We start from the raw sequence: 19,667 nt of genomic DNA, 5'->3' as shown, positions 1-19,667 counted from the left end.
CCGAGATTGCACCACTGCACTCTAGCCTGGGCAACAGAGCAAGACTCCATCTCAGGGAAAAAAAAAAAAAAAGATGCTCAACATCACTAATCATTAGGGAAATGCAAATCAAAACCACTAGTTATCACCTCACAACCATTAGGATGGCTACTATCAAAAACCACCACTAGCAGAAAATACCAGTTGTTGATGAGGATGTGAGGAAACTGGAACTCTTGCATACTGTCGGTGGGAATGTAAAATGGTGCAGCTGCTATGGAAAATGGAATGGAGGTTCCTCAAAAAATTAAAAACAAAATTTACTATATGATCCAGCAATTCTACTTTTCCCTACATATCCAAAAGAATTGAAAGCAAGGTCTCAAAGAGATATCTAAACACCTGTGTTCATTGCAGCATTATTCACAATAGCCAAGAGGTGGAAGCAGCCCAAATGTCCATCAGCAGATGAGTGGTAAGCAAAATGTGGTATATACATACAATGTAATATTAATATTATTCAGACTTAGGAAGGCCCTCTGCATGCTAAAACACAGATGAACCTTGAGGGCATTATGCTAACACAAGCTAGTCTCAAAAAGACAAATATTGTATGATTTCTCTTATGAGGCCTCTAAAGTCAATGATATTCACAGAAATAGGACTTAGATTGGTGGCTGCCAGGGGCTTGGGGGAATGAGGAAATGGGGAGCTGTTGTTTAATGGGTATAGAGTTTCAGTTTTGCAAGATGAACAAGTTCTGGAAATCTGCTGCACCACAATGTGAATGTACTTAACACCACTGAACTGTATACTTAAAACTGATTAAGATGGTAAATTTTGTTATATTTTTTACCATGATTAAAAATAAAATTATTTTAAAAATCTAACAGATAAAAAATAATTAAAAATTATTCTTTAGCAAGTTACTCAATCTAAACCAGTAAATTATTTTTTTAGCTCTGTGTGGTCAAGGGCCACAATCTTGTTACTTAAATCTTCATTTTCTGACTGTAAAAAAGACATGGTAATATTTTCTACCTCAAAAGGTTTGTGAGGACTGGTGCGGTGGCTCACCCCTGTAATCCCAGCTCCCAGCACTTTGGGAGGCTGAGGCAGGCAGATCACTTGAGGCCAGGAGTTTGAGACCAGCCTGGCCAACATGGCGAAACTCTCTCTCTACTAAAAATACAAAAACTAGCTAGGGATGGTGGCAGGTGCTTGTAATCCCAGCTACTTGGGAAGCTGAGGTAGGAAAACTTCTTAAACCCAGAAGGCAGAGGTTGCAGTGAGCCAAGATAGCACCACTGCACTCCAGCCTGGGTGATAGAGTTTCCGTTTCAAAAAAAAAAAACAAAACAAAAAGCTTGTGAGGATCGAATGAGTTAATATATGTAAAGCACACAATATATAATGCCTAGAATGTTGAAGATGTGTTAGCTATTATTATTTTTAGGTAACTCCAAATGGTAGTATACTGCAATTCCATTGATGTCTTCATCCTCATGTAGCCTATCGATTCAAAAAAAAGTAGCATTTTACTCGGGAGGCTGAGGCAGGAGAATGGCGTAAACCTGGGAGGCAGAGCTTGCAGTGAGCTGAGATCTGGTCACTGCACTCCAGCCTGGGTGACAGAGTGAGACTCCGTCTCAAACAAAAACAACAACAAAAAAAGTAGCATTTGCTTCTATTTTCATTTTATTTTGAGATGGGGTCTTGCTCTGCTGCCCAGGTTGGAGTGCAGTGGCACAATGAGGGCTCACTGCAGCCTTGACCTCCCAGGCTCAAGTGATCTTCCCGTCTCAACCTCCCAAGTAGCTGGGACCACAGGCAGGTACCACCATGACCAGCTAATTTATTTTATTATTTTTTGTAGAGACAGTGTCTTGCTATGTTTTCCAAACAGGTCTTGAATTCCTGGACTCAAGCTATCCTCCTGCCTCAGCCTCCCAAAGTGCTGGGATTACAGGCATGAGCCACCGCACCCGGCCTTGATACAAATTTTAAGTAAGTACGACTGATATGCTAAAGTATGACTAATATGCTAAAGGTTCTAATAGGAATGGTGGATAACATGTGAGATCAGATGGGTTATTTCAGCAGTGGCATGGAAGTTATGAAAAGGAATCAAATGGAAATGGAGATAAAGAGTATGTCTGATGTACTCGTAAGTAAAACTGACACAGCTGAGGAAAGAATCAGTGAACTTGAAGACAGAACAACAAAAAGCTGTGTGACAGTCTCCAACATCCTAACATATTTATAACCGTAATCTCAGAAGAAGAGGGAGGACAGGATGGAAAAATATTTGAAGAAAATATATCTGAAACTTTTTTGTTTTTTGAGACAGAGTCTTGCTCTGTCGCCAAGCTGGTGTGCAGTGGCCCCATCTCGACTCACTGCAACCTCTGCCTCCCAGGTTCAAGCAATTCCGAACTTGCCTCAGCCTCCTGCGTAGCTGGGATTACAGGCACACGCCACCACGCCCGGCTAATTTTTTGTATTTTAGTAGAGATGGGGCTTCACCACGTTGGCCAGGATGTTCTCGATCTCCTTACCTTGAGATTTGCTTGCCTTGGCCTCCCAAAGTGCTGGGATTGCAGGTGTGAGCCACCACACCCAGCCGGTAATTTTCTAAAATTAATGACAGACACCAAGCCACAGACAGAAGAACAATAACTAAGATAAATACGGTGGGGATGGGAGAGGAAGGAGGGAAGGGAGGGAAAAATCCCTAGGCATATTGTATTTGAAATGCTGAAAATCAGAGGCAGAGGGAGAAAAGGAGCATTATATACACACAGATTTCTTGTTAAAAACCATTTAAATCATAAGAAAATGAAGTGACATCTTTTTTTTTCTTGAGATGGAGTCTCACTCTGTTGCCAGGCTGGAGTGCAGTGGTGTGATCTGGGCTCACTGCAACCTCCGCCTCCCGGGTTCAAGCAATTTTCCTGCCTCAGCCTCCCGAATGGCTAGGACTACAGGCATGTGCCACCATGCCAGTTCATTTTTTGTATTTTTAGTAGAGACGGGGTTTCACCATGTTGGCCAGGATGGTCTCGAACATCACACCTTGTGATCCGCCCACCTCGGCCTGAAGTGACATCTTTAAAGTCCGTCACTTCAAATAAAAAAAGATAAACCCAGAATTCTATACCCAACAAAAATATCTTTCAAATATGATGATGAAATAAACGTTCTCAAACAAAACTAGAGGGAATTCATTGCCAGGAGATCTATTTTCTAAGAAATGTAAAAGAGTTTTTGCAGCAGAAAGATAATAGATTAAAACATGGATTTATATAAGGAAATGAAGATATGTACAGTATCTATATGCTGAAAGATAAATTAAGATTATATTGTGTTCATGGAATCAAAAACTAAATATTGTTAAGATGTGACTTCTTCACAATTTGATCGATAGACACAACACAGTCCTAACCAAAATTCTAGCATGCTTTCCGTAGACATCAACAAGCATATTATAAATATATTAAAATGCAAAGGAACCAGAACAGCCAAAACAATTTTAAGAACAAAGTTGGAGGACTCACACTATCAAATTCAAGACTTACTATAAAAGTACAGAACTCAAGGCAACATGGTATTGGCTAAAGGACAGACACAAACATCAATGGAAAGATATCCCAGAAACAGACACACACAAATATGGTCAATTAATTTTTGAAAAAAAAAGCAAGGGCAATTCAATAGAGAAAGAATAGTCTTTTAAACAAATGGTCTGGACAAATGGATGTTCCTATATTAAAAAAATGGATCTTGACACATCCTCATACCTTATACAAAAGTAAACTCAGGAGGGAATTACAGATCTAAATATAAAACTCAACATAAAACTTAACACTTTTAGAGGAAAACAAGTCTGTGTGATATTGATTTAGGCAAAGAATTCTTTTTTCCCTTTTTAGTTGACATAAAATAATTGTACATATTTATGAGATACAGTGATATTCTGGTACGTGTATACGGTATATAATGATCAAATTATGGTAACTAGCATATCCATCTTATTTTGTTGGGTTGTGAACATTCAGAATCCTCACTTCTAGCTTTGTGAAAATACATAACAAGTTGTATTTAACCATATTCACCCTATGGTGCTACAGAACACCAGAACTCATTCTATCAACCTAGATGTAAGTTTGTATCCATTAACCAACCTCTCCCCATGCTCCCTATCTCACTTTCCCTTCCCAGGCTCTAATACCCACAATTTTACTCTCTACTTCCATGAGCTCAAAAAAATTTTAGCTCTCACATGAGTGAGAACATGTGGTATTTATCTTTCCATGTTTGAGTTATTCTGCATAACCCATAATATCCCCCAAGTTCATCCATATGGCCACAAATAATGAATTTTCATTCTTTTTAGTGGCTCGATAGTATGCCACTGTATATATATACTGCACTTTTTTTAATCCATTGATATGTTGATGGATATATAGGTTGATTCCCTATCTTAGCTACCGTGAAGTGATGCAATACTGGTTTCCTTTCTTTAGAATAAATACCCAGTAGAAGGACTGCTGGATCATATGGTGGTTCTTTTAGTTTTTTTGAGAAACCTCCACACTATTTTCCATAATGGCTGCATTAATGTACATTCTGACCAACGTTGAGAAAATTCTAACACAAAGAGTTAGAAAGAGTTCACCTTTTTCTGCATCCTCATCAATGTTTGTTACTTCTTGTATTTTTGATAATAATCATTCTAATGTAATGATACTTCATTATGGTTTTAATATGACAATTAGTAATGTTGAGCTTTTCAAATATATTTCTTGGTCATTTATATGTCTTCTTTTGAGAAATGTCTATTCAGACCTTTTCCCAATTTTTAATAGGATTTTTTTTCCTGTTAGGTTGAGTTCCTTGTATATCCTGTTTATCAGTCCTCTGTCAGATGAACAGTTTGTAAATATTCCTCCATTCTCCAGGTTGTCTCTTCACTCTGTTGTTTCTTTTGCTGTTCAGAAGCTTTTTAATTTAGTACTTCCACTTAACTATTTTCTTTTGTTGCTTGTGCTTTTGGAGTCTTTGCCATGAAGTTTTTGCCCAGTATAATATCAGGAAACATTTCCCCCATGTTTTCTTCTAGTGGTCTTTAGAGTTTGGGGTCTTATGTTTAAGTATTTAATCCACTTGGAGTGGATTTTTGGGTATGGTGATAGATAGGTATTTAGTTTCATTCTCTGCACACAGATATCCAGCTTCCCCAATACCACTGACTGAAGAGAGTGTCCTTTCCCCAATGTATGTTCTTGGCACATTTGCTGTAAATAAGTAGATTTATTCTGGGTTCTTTATTCTGTTCCACTGGTCTATGTGTCTGTTTTTGTATCAATACTATGTTTTGGTTACTACAGCTCTGTAGCATATTTTGAAGTCAGGTAGTGTGATGCCTCCCATGTTGTTCTTTTAGGTCAGGAATGCTTTGGCTCTTTTTGCTCTTTTTTGCTCTTTTTGGTTCCGTAAGAATTTTAGGATTCTTTCTTCTATTTCTGTTACAAATATCATTTTATTTTGATATGGATTGCACTGAATCTGTAGATTGTTTTGGGTGGTATGGTCATTTTAACAATAGTAATTCTCCCAATCCATGAGTGTGGAATGTCTTTCCATTTGTCTTCCTTGATTTCTTTCATCAGTGTTTTGCAGTTTTCAATGTAGAGATCTTTCACCTACTTGGTTATTTATTTATTTTTTGGCTATTGTAAATGGAATTGCTTTCTTCATTTCTTTTTCAGCCAGTACATTATTGGTGTATAGTATTGCTACTGACTTTTGGCCAGGCACGGTGGCTCACGCCTGTAATCCCAGCACTTTGGGAGGCTGAGGCGGGCGGATCACGAGGTCAGGAGATTGGGACCATCCTGGCTAACACAGTGATACCCCGTCTCTACTAAAAATACAAAAAATCAGCCGGGCGTGGTGGTGGGCGCCTGTAGTCCCAGCTACTTGGGAGGCTGAGGCAGGAGAATGGCATGAACCCGGGAGGTGGAGCTTGCAGTGAGCTGAGATCACACCACTGCACTCCAGCCTGGGCAAAAGAGCGAGACTCCATTTCAAAAAAAAGAAAAAAAAGAGTTGCTAGTGACTTTTGTACGCTGATTTTGTATTCTGCAACTTTACTGAATTTGTTCATCAGTTCTAACAGTTTTTTGGTGGAGTCTTTAGTTTTTTCCATATGTAAGATCATTTCATCTGCAAACAAGGGCAATTTGATTCCTCCTTTTCCAGTTGGGATGCCCTTTATTTCTTTCTCTTGACTAACTGCTTTGACTAGGACATCCAGCACTATACTGAATAAGAATGGTAGAAGTGGGCATCTTTCTCTCATTCCAGTTCTCGGAGGAAAGCCTTTCAGCTTTTCACCATTCAATATGATGTTAGCTGTGGGTTTATCATACATGGCCTTTACTGTGTTGAGGTATGTTCCTTCTTATGCCTAATTTGCTGATTATTTTTTATCAAGAAAGGATGAATTTTATCAAACGCTTTTCCTGTGTCTACAGATGTGATCATATGGCTTTTGTCCTTCATGCTGCTGATGTGATATATCATGCAATAACACACCATGAGCATATGCAAATATGGTCCAACAATCATACTTGCATCCCTGGGATAAATCCCATATGATCATGGTACATTATCTTTCTGATATGTTGTCAGATTAGGTTTGCTAGTGTTTTGTTGAGAATTTCTGTATTTATGTTCAACAAGTACAGTGGTTTGTAGTTTTCTTTTGTTGTGTCCTTGTCTGGTTTTGGTATTAAAGCAATGATGGCCTTGGAGAATTAATTAGGAAAAATTCTCTCATCTTTAATTTTTTGGAATAGTTTAAGGAGAACTGGTGTTAGTTCTTTATAAGTTTGGTAGAATTAGGCAGTAAAGCCATCTGGTCCTGGGCTTTTCTTTATTGGTAGACTATTACTGATTCAATATCATTACTCATTATTGGTCTGTTCAGGTTTTCCATTTCTTGATTCAATTTTGGTAGGTTATATATGTCAAGAAATTTATCCATTTCCTCTAGGTTTTTCAATTTGTTGGCGTATCATTGCTCATAATAGTCCCTAATGATCCCCTATACTTCTGTGGTATTAGCTGTGGTGTCTCCTTTTAGTTTTCAATTTCATTTATTTGGATCTTGTCCCTCATTTTTTCTTGGCTTATCAATTTTGTTTATCTCTACAAAAAACAACTTTTCTTTTTTTTTTTTTTTGAGACAGGGTCTCACTCTGTTGACCAGGCTACAGTGCAGTGGCACAATCATGGCTCACTGCCGTCTCAGTTTCTTGGCTCAAGTGATCTTCCCACCTCAGCCTCCTGAGTAGCTGGGTCTACAGGCTTGCATCACACCATGCTAATTTTTGTGTTTTTTTGTAGAAATGAGGTTTTGCCATGTTGCCCAAGCAGGTCTCGAAATCCTGAGCTCAAGAATCCACATACCTTGGCCTCCCAAAGTGCTGAGATTACAGGTGTGCACCACCATGCCCAGCCCTGTATTGATTCTTTTAGACTTTATTTCATTTAGTTCTCCTCTGATTTTTACTATTTGTTTCTTTCTACTAATTTTGGGTTTGGCTTCTTCTTTTCTAGTTCCTTGAGGTGTATTGTTAGATTTTTTAGTTGAAATCTTGCTACACGTTCCTGATACAGGAATTTATTGCTACAAACTTCCCTCTCAGCACTGTTTTTGCTGTATCCCATAGGTTTTTATACGTTGTGTTTCCATTTTCATTTGTTTCAATAAATTTATTTCCCTCTTAATTTTTTCACTGACCCAGTAGTCATTCAGGAGCATGCTGAATTTCCATTTATTTGTACAGTTTCTGAAGTTCCTCCTATTACTGTTTAATTCCATTGTGGTCTGGAAAGATATGTTATATAATTTTGAGTTTTAAAACTTTGTTGAGACTCGTTTTGTGGACATATGGTCTATCCTGGAGAAAGTTCTATGTGCTGATGAGAAGAACGGAATCTGCAGCTTTTGGATGAAATGCTCTGAAACTGTTAGGTTCAGTTGGTCTACAGATCATCTTAAGTCCGATGTTCACTGATTTTTCTGTCTAGATGATCTGTCAAATGCTGGAAGTGGAGTTTTGAAGTCCCCAGCTATTATTATATTGGGGTCTATCTCTTCCTTCAGCTCTAACGTTCGTTTTATATATCTCATGCTCTAGCATTGGGTGTTATATATTTATCATTTTACGTCCTCCAGCTGAATTGATCCCTCTATCATATAATGACCTTCTTGCTCTCTTTTTATGGTTTTCAACTTAAAGCCTATTTTCTCTGATATAAATATAGCTATTCCTGCATACTTTTGGTTTCCACTTGTGTGGACTTTTTACCCCCATCCTTTTATATTCAGGCTACATATGTCTTTACAGGTGATGTGAGTTTTTTGGAGGAAATACACAGGTTGGCTTTTTAAAATCTAACTTAGCCAGTTTATATCTCTTAATTGGGGAATTTAAAATTTATATTCAAAACTGTTATTGATATGTGAAGGCTTATTCCTGTCATTTTTGTTTGCTAATTTGGTTTTCTGTAGTGATAACATTCGGTTCCTTATTTTTTTTCAATTGCATGTTTACTTTACCAGTGAGATTTATAATTTGTATATTTTAATGATACAGCAGGTATCATCCTGTCATTTCAAGATGTAGGATCCTCTTACACATTTCTTATAGGACTGGTGTAGTGGTGATGAATTTCCTCACTTTCTGATTGGGAATGACTTTATTTTTCTTTCATTTCTGAAGCATAGCTTTGCTGAGTATAGTATTCTTGGCAGGCCATATTTATTTCCCCCTTTTAACACTTTGAATATTATTATCCCACTCAGAAATGTAAAATTTCTGCCGAGAAATCGGCCTTTAATCTGATTCCTTCATGTGACTTGGTATTTTCCTCTTGCTGTTTTTAGAATTCTTTTTTCTTTGTCTTTGACTTTTGAGTTTGAAAAGAATGTGTCTTAGAAAGGCCTTTTTGGATAAACTGTTTTAGTACATAAGAGCTTCCTGTATCTGGATATATATCTCTCTCTCAAGACATGGGAGGTGTTCAGTGATTATTTTGTTAAATAGGTTTTTGATGCCTTTTCCTATCTTTTCTCCTTGTGGCACTCCCAAAATTGAATTATTTGTTTGCTTTATGATGTCCTATGTAGGTTTTCTTCATCCTTTTTAGTGTGTGTTTGACTGGGTTATTTTAAAAGACCTGTCTTAAAGTTCGGAAATTTTCTTCTGCTTGATCTAGTCTATAGTTGAAGTCCTCGACTGCTTTTTTATTAAATTCTTCAGTTCCAGAATTTGTTTTTTCTTAAAATATTTACCTCTTTGTTTAGTTTCTCATTCAGATCATGAATTGTTTTCCTGATTTATTTGTATTGTCTATCTGTGTTTTGTTGTTTCTTGCTTAGTTTTCTTAAGATCATTATTTTCAATTCCTTTTCAGGCATTTTATTGATTACTTGCTCTTTGAGATCTGTTAGTGGAAAATTATTGTGTTCCTTTGGAGGTATCATGTTTCCTTAGTATTTTATGTTTCTCGTGTCCTTATCTTGATTATCTGTGCAACTGCTGCTTTATCCAATTTTATGGACTGGCTTTTGTAGACAAAGACTTTTACTATAGATGTAGCTATAGTGTTAGCTGGGTAGGAGGCTCTGGATTTGATTCTAGGTGGGTTCAGATGTGTTGTCTCTGTATGATTTCTTTTACTGTCATCAACGGTGGTATCTATGATTCTCTCAGGGCATCTATGATTTCTTCAGTGGCTTAGGCTTCGGTTGTCAGTGGAGGCTGTGATAAAGCTTTGCTGAGGATGGGGATGCCAGATTGGCTGGTATGTGGACACAAAGGTCTTGACGGTGGCAGCAGGCCGGGCAGGCCTGTCTGCAGGCCTCTGGGTGGCACGTGTGATAGCAAGAGCAAGCTGGTCCTCATGACTCCAGACAATGGGTGCTGATGGGCAGGACCAACCAATCCTCAGGCACCCCAGATGATGCATGTGGGCACCAGTGGGCCTGTCCACAGGCTCTTAGACATGTGTAAGTGGGCTGGGCCTATCCAGGCAGAAAATTCATAAATACAATACCACAAGCATGATGTACAAAGGACAAAACTGATAAAATGGGCCTCATCAAAATGGCAACCTTTTGCTCTGCAAAAGATAATGTTAAGAAAATTAAAGAAAAAGCTATAGACTGAAAGAATGTACTTGCTCTGACAAAGGATTTGGAAAAAAGGTCTCTGAAAACAAAAGGGAACAAACAATAGAAATGACTAAAAGATCTAAGAAGACATTTCATCAAAGAAAACATATAGATGGCAAATCACATAAAAGTCACTAGCTGAAGGCTGGGCACGGTGGCTCACACCTGTAATCCCAGCACTTTGGGAGGTCGAGGTGGGTGGATCACCTGAGGTCAGAAGTTCAAAACCAGCCTGGTCAAAATAGTGAAACCCCATCTCTACTAAAAATACAAAAAATTAGTTGGACATGGTGGTAGGTGCCTGTAATACTGGCTACTCAGGGAGGCTGAGGCACGAGAATGTCTTGAACCCAGGAGGCAGAGGTTGCAATGAGCTGAGATCCTGCCACTGCATTCCAGTCTGGGTGACAGAGGGAGACTCCATCTCAAAAAAAAAAAAAATTCACTAGTGAAGTGCAAGTTAAACCACAAGATATCCATTATACAACTTCTAGAGCTGGGGGACAAATAATAAACCTGACAACGTCAAGTTTTGGCAAGGATACAAAGCAACCGAACTCTCATACATTCCTGGTGGGAATACAAAACGGTATAGCCATTTTGGAAACAACTGGACAGTTTATTTAAAAGGTTAAATATACAGTTAGTTACATTCCACGCAACCAGCCTACTTCTAGATATTTACTCATGTTAATGGATAGTTCACATAAAAACCTTTATGTGTTGATAGTAACTTTATTTCTCTAAAACTGGAATTAACTGGGATGAAATTCAAGGTGAATAAACAAAGCACAGTACATCTATAAAATGGAATCATCTGGGATAAGTCCCAACTACTGATTCATGCAATAAAATCAATAAATCTTGAATGCATTTTGCTAGATGAAGGAACCAGATCTAAAAGGCTACAAATTATAATTTAAGATTCCATTTATAAGAGATTATGAAATAGGCAAAACTGTAAGGGCAGAAAACAGTTCAGTGGTTTTCAGGGTGTGGGAGAAGCTGACTTCAAAGGGATATAAGAGACTACTTAGTATTATATAACTGTTAGTTAACTAGTGTAATTGTTCCTTATGGCATTGTGGTGACAGATACATGACACTGCATCTATCAAAACCCATAAAACTATACAGCACAAAGAGTGAACTTATGTACATGCAAATTTAAGGATAAAAACTTAGGGATGTCAGAAAATCCCAGAACTGAAGATGGTGACAAATCGAACTGTACTATAATCATATGATATAATCTTATTGAAAGGGGTAGAGAAAAAAGGAGCAGAGTGAAATAACTTTAGAAAACGGCACTTTTGCTAAATACTATTAGGCCAAAAACAAAAAGAAGTGTATATAAATACTGCACTGTAACTGGCAAACTTGTTTCTCACAAGGGTACATATTATCAGTTCTTACAAGTTTTCTGTATGTATAGTAGATTTAAACAAACATATAAGCCAAGTTTCTGTCAGAAAAAGAAGTTACAAATAGGCAAAGAGAAGTCTACAGTGAGCCATGTGGTTAAAGCTTAGAATCAGATATGTTACTGCATATTCATATTTATTTTAAGTATATAGTTGTCCCTCAGTATCTATGGGGGATTGGTCCCAGGAACTCTCATGAATATCAAAATCCACAGATGCTCAAGTCCCTTATATAAAATGGCATTATATTTGCATATAATCTATATGCATCCCCCTATATACTTAAAATCATTTCTAGATTACTTATATTTAATACAATGTAAATACTATGTGAATAGTTGTTATACTAAATTACTTTTTTATTTGTATTATTTAAAAAATTGCTATATTATTACTTTTTTTTCTTCAAGGTTTTAAATGTATGGGTGGTTGAATCCACAGATGTGGACTATGGAAAACAGAGCCAACTATATATAAAGATACAGAAATAAGAATGTGTGCGTATATGAAGGTGTATATATATATGTATGTATTTTTTTTTTGAGACTCTTTCACTCAGGCTGGAGTGTAGTGGCACCATCTTAGCTCACTGCAACCTCCACCTCCCAGGTTCATGCAATTCTCCTGGCTCAGCCTCCGGAGTAGCTGGGATTACAGGCGTGCACCACCACCCCAGCTAAATTTTCTATTTTTAGTAGATACAGGGTTTCACCATATTGGCCACCATTTTCTAATAAAGGAACTAGGGATCATTGGAAAAACAGCTCATTCCAAGGCTAGGGAAGGGAAAACACAACATGAGAACTTGGACAATCTTGCAGTCTCAGAAAGTAAAGATGTGCTTAAAAAGAAAAAAATGAGGCATGTCAAAAGGACACAGAAGACACTTATAAAAGATGCCAGTGGCCAAAGCTAGAACAATATGAACACATAATAAATAACAATAGTACTGGATTATAACTCCCAAAATACATGTGTGTATTGATAAAATAATGTGGAGAAGAAACAAATCTTGTTTATAGAATTCAGTTGTTAAGTGTTAAATATAGAAGGGATGGGGATATAGAAAATTCCCATCAGAACAGCAAATAGAAATAATTACTGTAGACAAGATTTACTGATGGATTCTAAAATTGGTGGGCAAAACTTTAAAGAGAAAAGAATGTATCTGCATAGCCTCCCAAGTATTTCTTCTAAAATACACCTAATTATTGTGGTGGTTTTAACATATGACCACAAATTGTTTCATATTCTCCCTTTTAGGAGGTGGAATTTAATTCTCCTTCCCTTGATTATGGGCTGGACAAAGAGAAAAATGGTAGCTCAACAGTGGAAACACCTGGACAGCACTTTAACCAAGTGATCAAAGTTAACATCACCAGTTATGTATGTGCTCCCTGATGTGATGTTATGAGAAGGGTACACTATACCTCTGTGGAATTCCTCCCCAAAACCTATTATCTCAATCTATCCATAAGAAAACACTGGACAAATGCAAATTGAGGGATATTCTATAAGAAAACAGATCACTGCTCTTCAAAAGTGACAAGGCCATCAAAGACAAGGAAACAGAAACTTTCAGACTGAAGGAGACTATAATTAAATGCAATATGGTACCCAAATTGGATTATATAAGTAAAAAAACTGGGGAAATAAAATGTACGATTCAGTTAATGGTATTATACCAATGTACTTTTATTTTTTATAAATGTACCCTGATTACGTAATATACTAAGATTAGAGGAAGCTGGATGAAGGGTATCTGGAACTCTGTAGTACTATTTTTACAACTCCTTTGTAAGTTTAAAATTACTTAAAATATATTAAAATGTATATTTACCTTCCTTTGTACTGGTTTGAGTAAAAAAACTGACTTTAGAATGTTAACATTTTAGATGGTGAAATTAGAAGTAATTAAATTTTAGGTAATGTTTCTTAATTTACTTATAATGAACATGTTTTACTTGTGTAATAATAATAAATTTTAAAAAAACTGATAGTAATGTACATATTCTTTGGTAACCTGCTGTTGTCCGAGAACATCTTCCCATCTTAATAAAAATACATCTTTATTTACTGTTAATGGCTAGTTGTATATGGTTGAATGGATATATTTTAATTCATATCAATTATACTTTAATTTTTTTAGAATTTTTCAAATTTTTCACCCTATCCATTTTCTAAGAATCTGCCTATTTATATCCCTCAACTCATTAGTTTTCTGACATTATTTGTTAAAATGTTTGCTACTTTTCTTTTACTTTGCTAAATATGGGGTTTATAGTTTCATACGATCACATCCATTTAACTTTTTCCTTTGTTACTTCTGCCTTTTGGGAACCTGCTTTTAAAATCCTCCTCCAATGTAAAGTTACATAAAGGCAAAGGTCACAGACTGCATTACTTTCACAATTTTTCACTCCCCATTCCTGTAGGAAGAGTTCATTCCCACTACACTGACTTCGGGCTTTCCTTGCCTGTGCTGTGGCTGACAGAGCACAAGTAGATGTAATGTTCACCACAATCAAGCAAATGTTTTCAAAAGCATTGCCCTTTTCTCAAAGAGGTGCTGCTCTAGCCCAGGATCCTAGACTCAGATGGGCATATGAAGGAGAGCCACAGCAACTGACCTGCAGCTGCCAAATTGTAACACATGTGAGGAAGAAATTTTAAGACACTGAGATTCGTGGTTATTACTGTAGCAACACAAATTAATAGAACAGCTGTCTACACTTTCTTTTAGAATGTTTACCACTTATCTTCATCTTGAAATAAATGCCAATTTGGATAGTGATGAATTTTTTGGATTACAATCTTTTCCTATCAAAGTTTACTTTAAGATAGGCTGTGTTTGATGTGCATAAGGGACATTCATCCTAGTGAGCATGCTTAGGAAGAGTGTGCTTCTCTTAACTTTTCCACTGAAATAGTCACACTAGAAGAGGAAACCAAATATGGAGATTCTGGTGGTGCAGCAAAACCACTGCTGGCATAAATTTCTCTTAAATCTCTTATTTTACCTTAAAAATAAGGTTTATGGCCGGGCGCGGTGGCTCAAGCCTATAATCCCAGCACTTTGGGAGGCCGAGACGGGCGGATCACGAGGTCAGGAGATCGAGACCATCCTGGCTAACACAGTGAAACCCCGTCTCTACTAAAAAAAAATACAAAAAACTAGCCGGGCGAGGTTGCGGGCGCCTGTAGTCCCAGCTACTCGGGAGGCTGAGGCAGGAGAATGGCGTAAACCCGGGAGGCGGAGCTTGCAGTGAGCTGAGATCCAGCCACTGCACTCCAGCCTGGGCGACAGAGCAAGACTCTGTCTCAACCAAAAAAAAAAAAAAAAAGGTTTATTTCTCTCAAATATTTTAGCAAAATGAACATTGAAGGAAAGGAAAGCACTCCACATTCACCTCCTAAGGCTACACACACATCCCTAGCATACTGCCATGTGCTCTGGTTTGAGAGGCACAGCAGAAGATGGCTGCATATTGGAATCAGTGAAGTAGCATGTTTACAGCCTTTGGTGCCAGATATGGGTTCAAATTTCAGTTCTACTAATCTCATAAAGTGTGTGACCTTTGGCAATATATTTGATTTTTCTCTGATATTTACCTTCTCCTCCTCTAAAGTGGGGATAAGCTTCTACCTCACTGTAGGTAGAATTAATAAAATAATATATACTGGGGCTTAATAAATAGCACTCGGCAGAAAGGTCAAACCCAGAATATATAGAATTAGGAGGTATCAGCATATAAAGTAATGCCTGAAATACATGGATATGGATGAAGGTTCAAAGGAAAAATTTGAAAAGTAGTCAGAAAACCAGGTGAAGCCAGCCAAGGAAGAGTTTAGAGTAATGAGAAGTCGAAAGTGTCATACTCCATAGAGTTAAAATTAAATGAAAGAAAATACTAGATTTGCCAAGTGGGAGGGAATTTGTACCTTTTTATAGACATATGAGGGGTATGCTAGTCACAGAAGCCAGATTCCAGTGAATGGAGGCTGAAAAAGTAGAAGCAGCAGTAATCTGGTAAGGAAAGGGGAAAGGAACTATAGCAGAATCAATGGGAAGTTTCCTTTTTCAAGAGTAGGGTAACTACATCTAAGCAAAGTAATGTAATGAAAGAGTCCATGGTAAGTCTCAGGCAAGCAAAGGCTGGTAGCAACTGTAGTTACGTGTGCCCTGTTCCTAACTTGTTGGTGGCAGTGGTCATAAATCTGAAAGAAAAATAAATAGAAGAAAAAGGAAATTTGGTCTGCCAGTCAACGCAGTGAAACATATTTTTTTTTAAGATGGAGTCTTGCTCTGTTGCCCAGGCTGGAGTGCAGGGGCGCGATCTCGGCTCACTGCAAGCTCCGCCTCCTGGGTTTATGCCATTCTCCTGCCTCAGCCTCCCGAGTAGCTGGGACTACAGGCGCCCGCCACCACGCCCGGCTAATTTTTTTGTATTTAGTAGAGATAGGGTTTCACCATGTTAGCCAGGATGGTCTCGATCTCCTGATCTTGTTATCTGCCTGCTTCGGCCTCCCAAAGTGCTGGGATTACAGGCGTGAGCCACTGCGCCCGGCCAATGGGGGAAACATTTTGTTCCACAGAGCCAAACTACATAGACATAAACAGAAGTCCTTCTGTTGTGTTTTATAATCAAAAGGATTTATTTTCTGATTTTGCTCCTATGTTTGCTTAGAACTGGTTGCTTTAGTAAGCAGTGTTGTCTTAAATATTACTACTCAGCTTTTGCTTGAGACTTCTTAATCAGACTTGCTTCTAATTTTAAGTTAAGAGTTTCCNGCCACTGCGCCCGGCCAATGGGGAAACATTTTGTTCCACAGAGCCAAACTACATAGACATAAACAGAAGTCCTTCTGTTGTGTTTTATAATCAAAAGGATTTATTTTCTGATTTTGCTCCTATGTTTGCTTAGAACTGGTTGCTTTAGTAAGCAGTGTTGTCTTAAATATTACTACTCAGCTTTTGCTTGAGACTTCTTAATCAGACTTGCTTCTAATTTTAAGTTAAGAGTTTCCTTATAAACATTTTTAAAAACTGAAAAGATTTTAATTTTTATTTATGGATTTTAATTTATATTTTAAAATATATTTAAATTATGAATGCAGCCTTTATGCTTCTGTTTAGTAAAACCTAAATACTCAAAATCACAGACAGATGGAACACAAATAAAAGTCACTTGAGGGCTGGGCACCATGGCTCATGCCTGTAATCCCAGCACTTTGGAAGGCTGAGAAGGGTGGATCATGAGGTCAAGAGTTCAAGAGCACCCTGGCCAAAATAGTGAAATCATGTCTCTACTAATACAAAAATTAGCCAGCTGTGGTGGTGGGCGCCTGTAATCCTACATATTCGGGAGGCTGAGGTAGGAGAACTGCTTGAACCCAGGAGGCAGAGGTTGTAGTGAGCTGAGACTGTGCCACTGTACTCCAGCCTGGGCGACAGAGCAAGACTCTGTCTCAGGAGGGAAAAAAAGAAAAAAAAAGTCACTTGGCTTGTTTCTAACTCTTTTTCTAATATCTCAAAAAAATCTCTGCGTTCAGATATAATTTACTAACATTGTGACAGCTAAGAATATTTTAGGAACAAAAAAGCTGATCTGAGCTGTAAGTGAAATTGCACACACACAGACACACACACACACACCCATTTCAACAGAGCACTACAGTTACAAAGTGCTTTCAAAGGAATTATCTTTCTTGACTCTTAAAACAATACTTTGGGTATGTGCTGGAGTCCCATTTTGCAAACCTGAGGTATAGAAGGTTAATACCTTCTCCCGAAATGGAGGGACAGGGCTAGGACTTGGAAGCCCTGCTTCTTTCACTTTATCAGTGTTTGACGTATCCTGGGATGAACAGTGAGATACTTTCATCAATTTCAAACTTTTTAAAACTTTACATATCCTTATTTTCATCTTCTTCTGTTTGTCTCGGTCACTTCTATATGAAAGTTCTACACTAATATTTAGTAACTTGTTTTTATTGTTTTTTACGGCAAAATCATTTACAGCAATGAAGTTACTTTCTGAGAACTGCTTTACCAACATTTCATAGATTTTGAAGGTAGTAGTTTTTGAAGACTATTTTAAGATTTTTGTCCGTAACATGGTATTCTTAGAATATATTTTTGAAGAATCTTTAGGTGTTAAAATGTTATTATTTTGAGTAAAGATATTATTCATTAAAACATGAACTGGCCACCATACATTTACTTTATATCAAGTAAATTTAATATAGATAAAATTTAACACACAGTTAATATAAATATGTGAAACTCTTGATCTTCTTGAACAATACTATACATGAAAAGAAACCATTTTGAAATAACCTGGCAAGCTGGTTGGAGTGCAAACATAAGAAGGTTGTGCATTAAATCTCCTGTGGGGAAACTGCATGAAAGAAAACTACTCCATGATCAAAGATTGACCCATAATCCTATAGCTATCTTATAAGTGCAGCTCATTAAATAAAGAAAATTTAGCAAGATCCATTAATTCTGCTGGAAAAAAAAATCCAATGCAAATATCCTATTACCAGTAGATGTCAAGATACACATCCAGCAGAATGTGAAGACACACTTAACCCACAACAATCTAAGTAAATGCAGTATATGTACCTGTTCTTCATTAGACGAACCTCTCTCTTTCGTGCTGCTTCTTCAGCAGGCTGTGTAGGAAGTGCTGGGGAGGATGCCATAACAACTCCAGGGGCAATAGTGCTAGTGGGTGCTGTGCGAATCTGGTATGTTTGTACATCTCCAGAGGCAGCTGAAAGAAACCGTGAGTATCGTGTAAGACAGAAACACTGCAACTTGATTCAATTATGTGTATCAATCATCAATCTAAGCATGTATTCTGGACTAAAAGGGAAACAAAAAAGAAAAGATGATTCTGGCTAAAGTGTTGAAAGAATCAGCACTCTGCGCCACTACTAAGAAATAATTCCCAATGTAATGTATTTATTACAGTAACCTATGTCTGCTGGATCTTATATTTTTCATTTGAATGCAGTTCTATTCTGTTGTTAACATGCTTACCAAACTTAAGTCTAAAAGGTAAGTGGGGCACAGCTTGGATGATCTTCCTAGATAGAGTATAGTCCTCAATGTCTTCCTTTGATATTGGTAAATTCATATTAAAAAATTTCAAGTAGACTCTTGCCACGACATAAAACGACCATGATTTTCATAAAATAGCAAAATGAAAAGAAGATAAAGCATTATGGTCAACTATTAGAGATTTAGAATTAAAACAAAACTGAAAGTATGAAAAAGTGTATCACCTGATGCCAATTATATTATTTGAAAACATATTGTTTTAATGTAAATGATAATGACTTAATAAACTTATTTTGCTGATTCACCATTTGTAAAACAAACACAATCACTATTTGTCAAACTGCTTCTAAAACAGTGTAATAATATGCTCTCCTAAGGAACCTAATGTTACTTAAAAAAATTTGAAGGTCTTTATTAAATTATTAATATTAATTATTAATATCAATTAAAATGTATGCTTTGAGTGGAAAAGATTTATATACTAAACATGTTACCATCTTCAAACTGACGTTCAGAATTCAAATTCACTGACATCCTGCTTTACAATTTTTGAGTACCTGCATGTAAAGTGAAAAGGTGTTTTACTCTCATCAATAAGCAAAATAGTATCTTTTTCAAATACTCGCTTAATAACAGAATATATTCTGTAAACATTAGGGCTCTTTAAATAAGTTATGACTCTCTCCAGTTGGTGTTTCAGGATTATTCAATTATCCATGGTGAAAGGATACAACTGTCATTACCTAACACAGGCAAAATACATTATCATTTATAAAAATATTTTCAGAAACAGATTTATTATTATTTCCTCAATCAGCAAATTTCTAACCTGGCATTCACTATATTCCTGAAATATTCAAACGAATCCAAAGAAAAATGGTTAACTGATATCCATAAAGATTCCGGAAATAAACAGAAAAAAACAATTAAACTAAAAAAAAAAAAAA

The 19,667-nt window shown here is 37.0% G+C and overlaps 1 protein-coding gene across 6 annotated transcripts in view; it reads right to left on the bottom strand.

Moving 5' to 3' along the window:
- CREB1 (cAMP responsive element binding protein 1) overlaps positions 1 to 19,667 on the bottom strand; it is an 81,184-nt gene that overhangs the window by 10,401 nt on the left and 51,116 nt on the right. For all 6 annotated transcript variants that reach the window (XR_001888645.1, XM_017889368.1, XM_017889371.1 and 3 more), the window contains one exon: positions 18,280 to 18,430. Coding sequence is in view for 5 of the 6 variants with exons in the window: in XM_017889368.1 (XP_017744857.1) it covers positions 18,280 to 18,430 (151 nt within the window). In the remaining variant the exon portion in view is untranslated. The remainder of the gene's footprint in view (positions 1 to 18,279; positions 18,431 to 19,667) is intronic.

Source organism: Rhinopithecus bieti, unplaced genomic scaffold (genome assembly GCF_001698545.2).
Source record: "Rhinopithecus bieti isolate Rb0 unplaced genomic scaffold, ASM169854v2 scaffold_17939, whole genome shotgun sequence".
Classification (NCBI taxonomy): Eukaryota; Metazoa; Chordata; class Mammalia; order Primates; family Cercopithecidae; genus Rhinopithecus; species Rhinopithecus bieti.
This window is presented reverse-complemented; position numbering and strand designations above follow the sequence as displayed.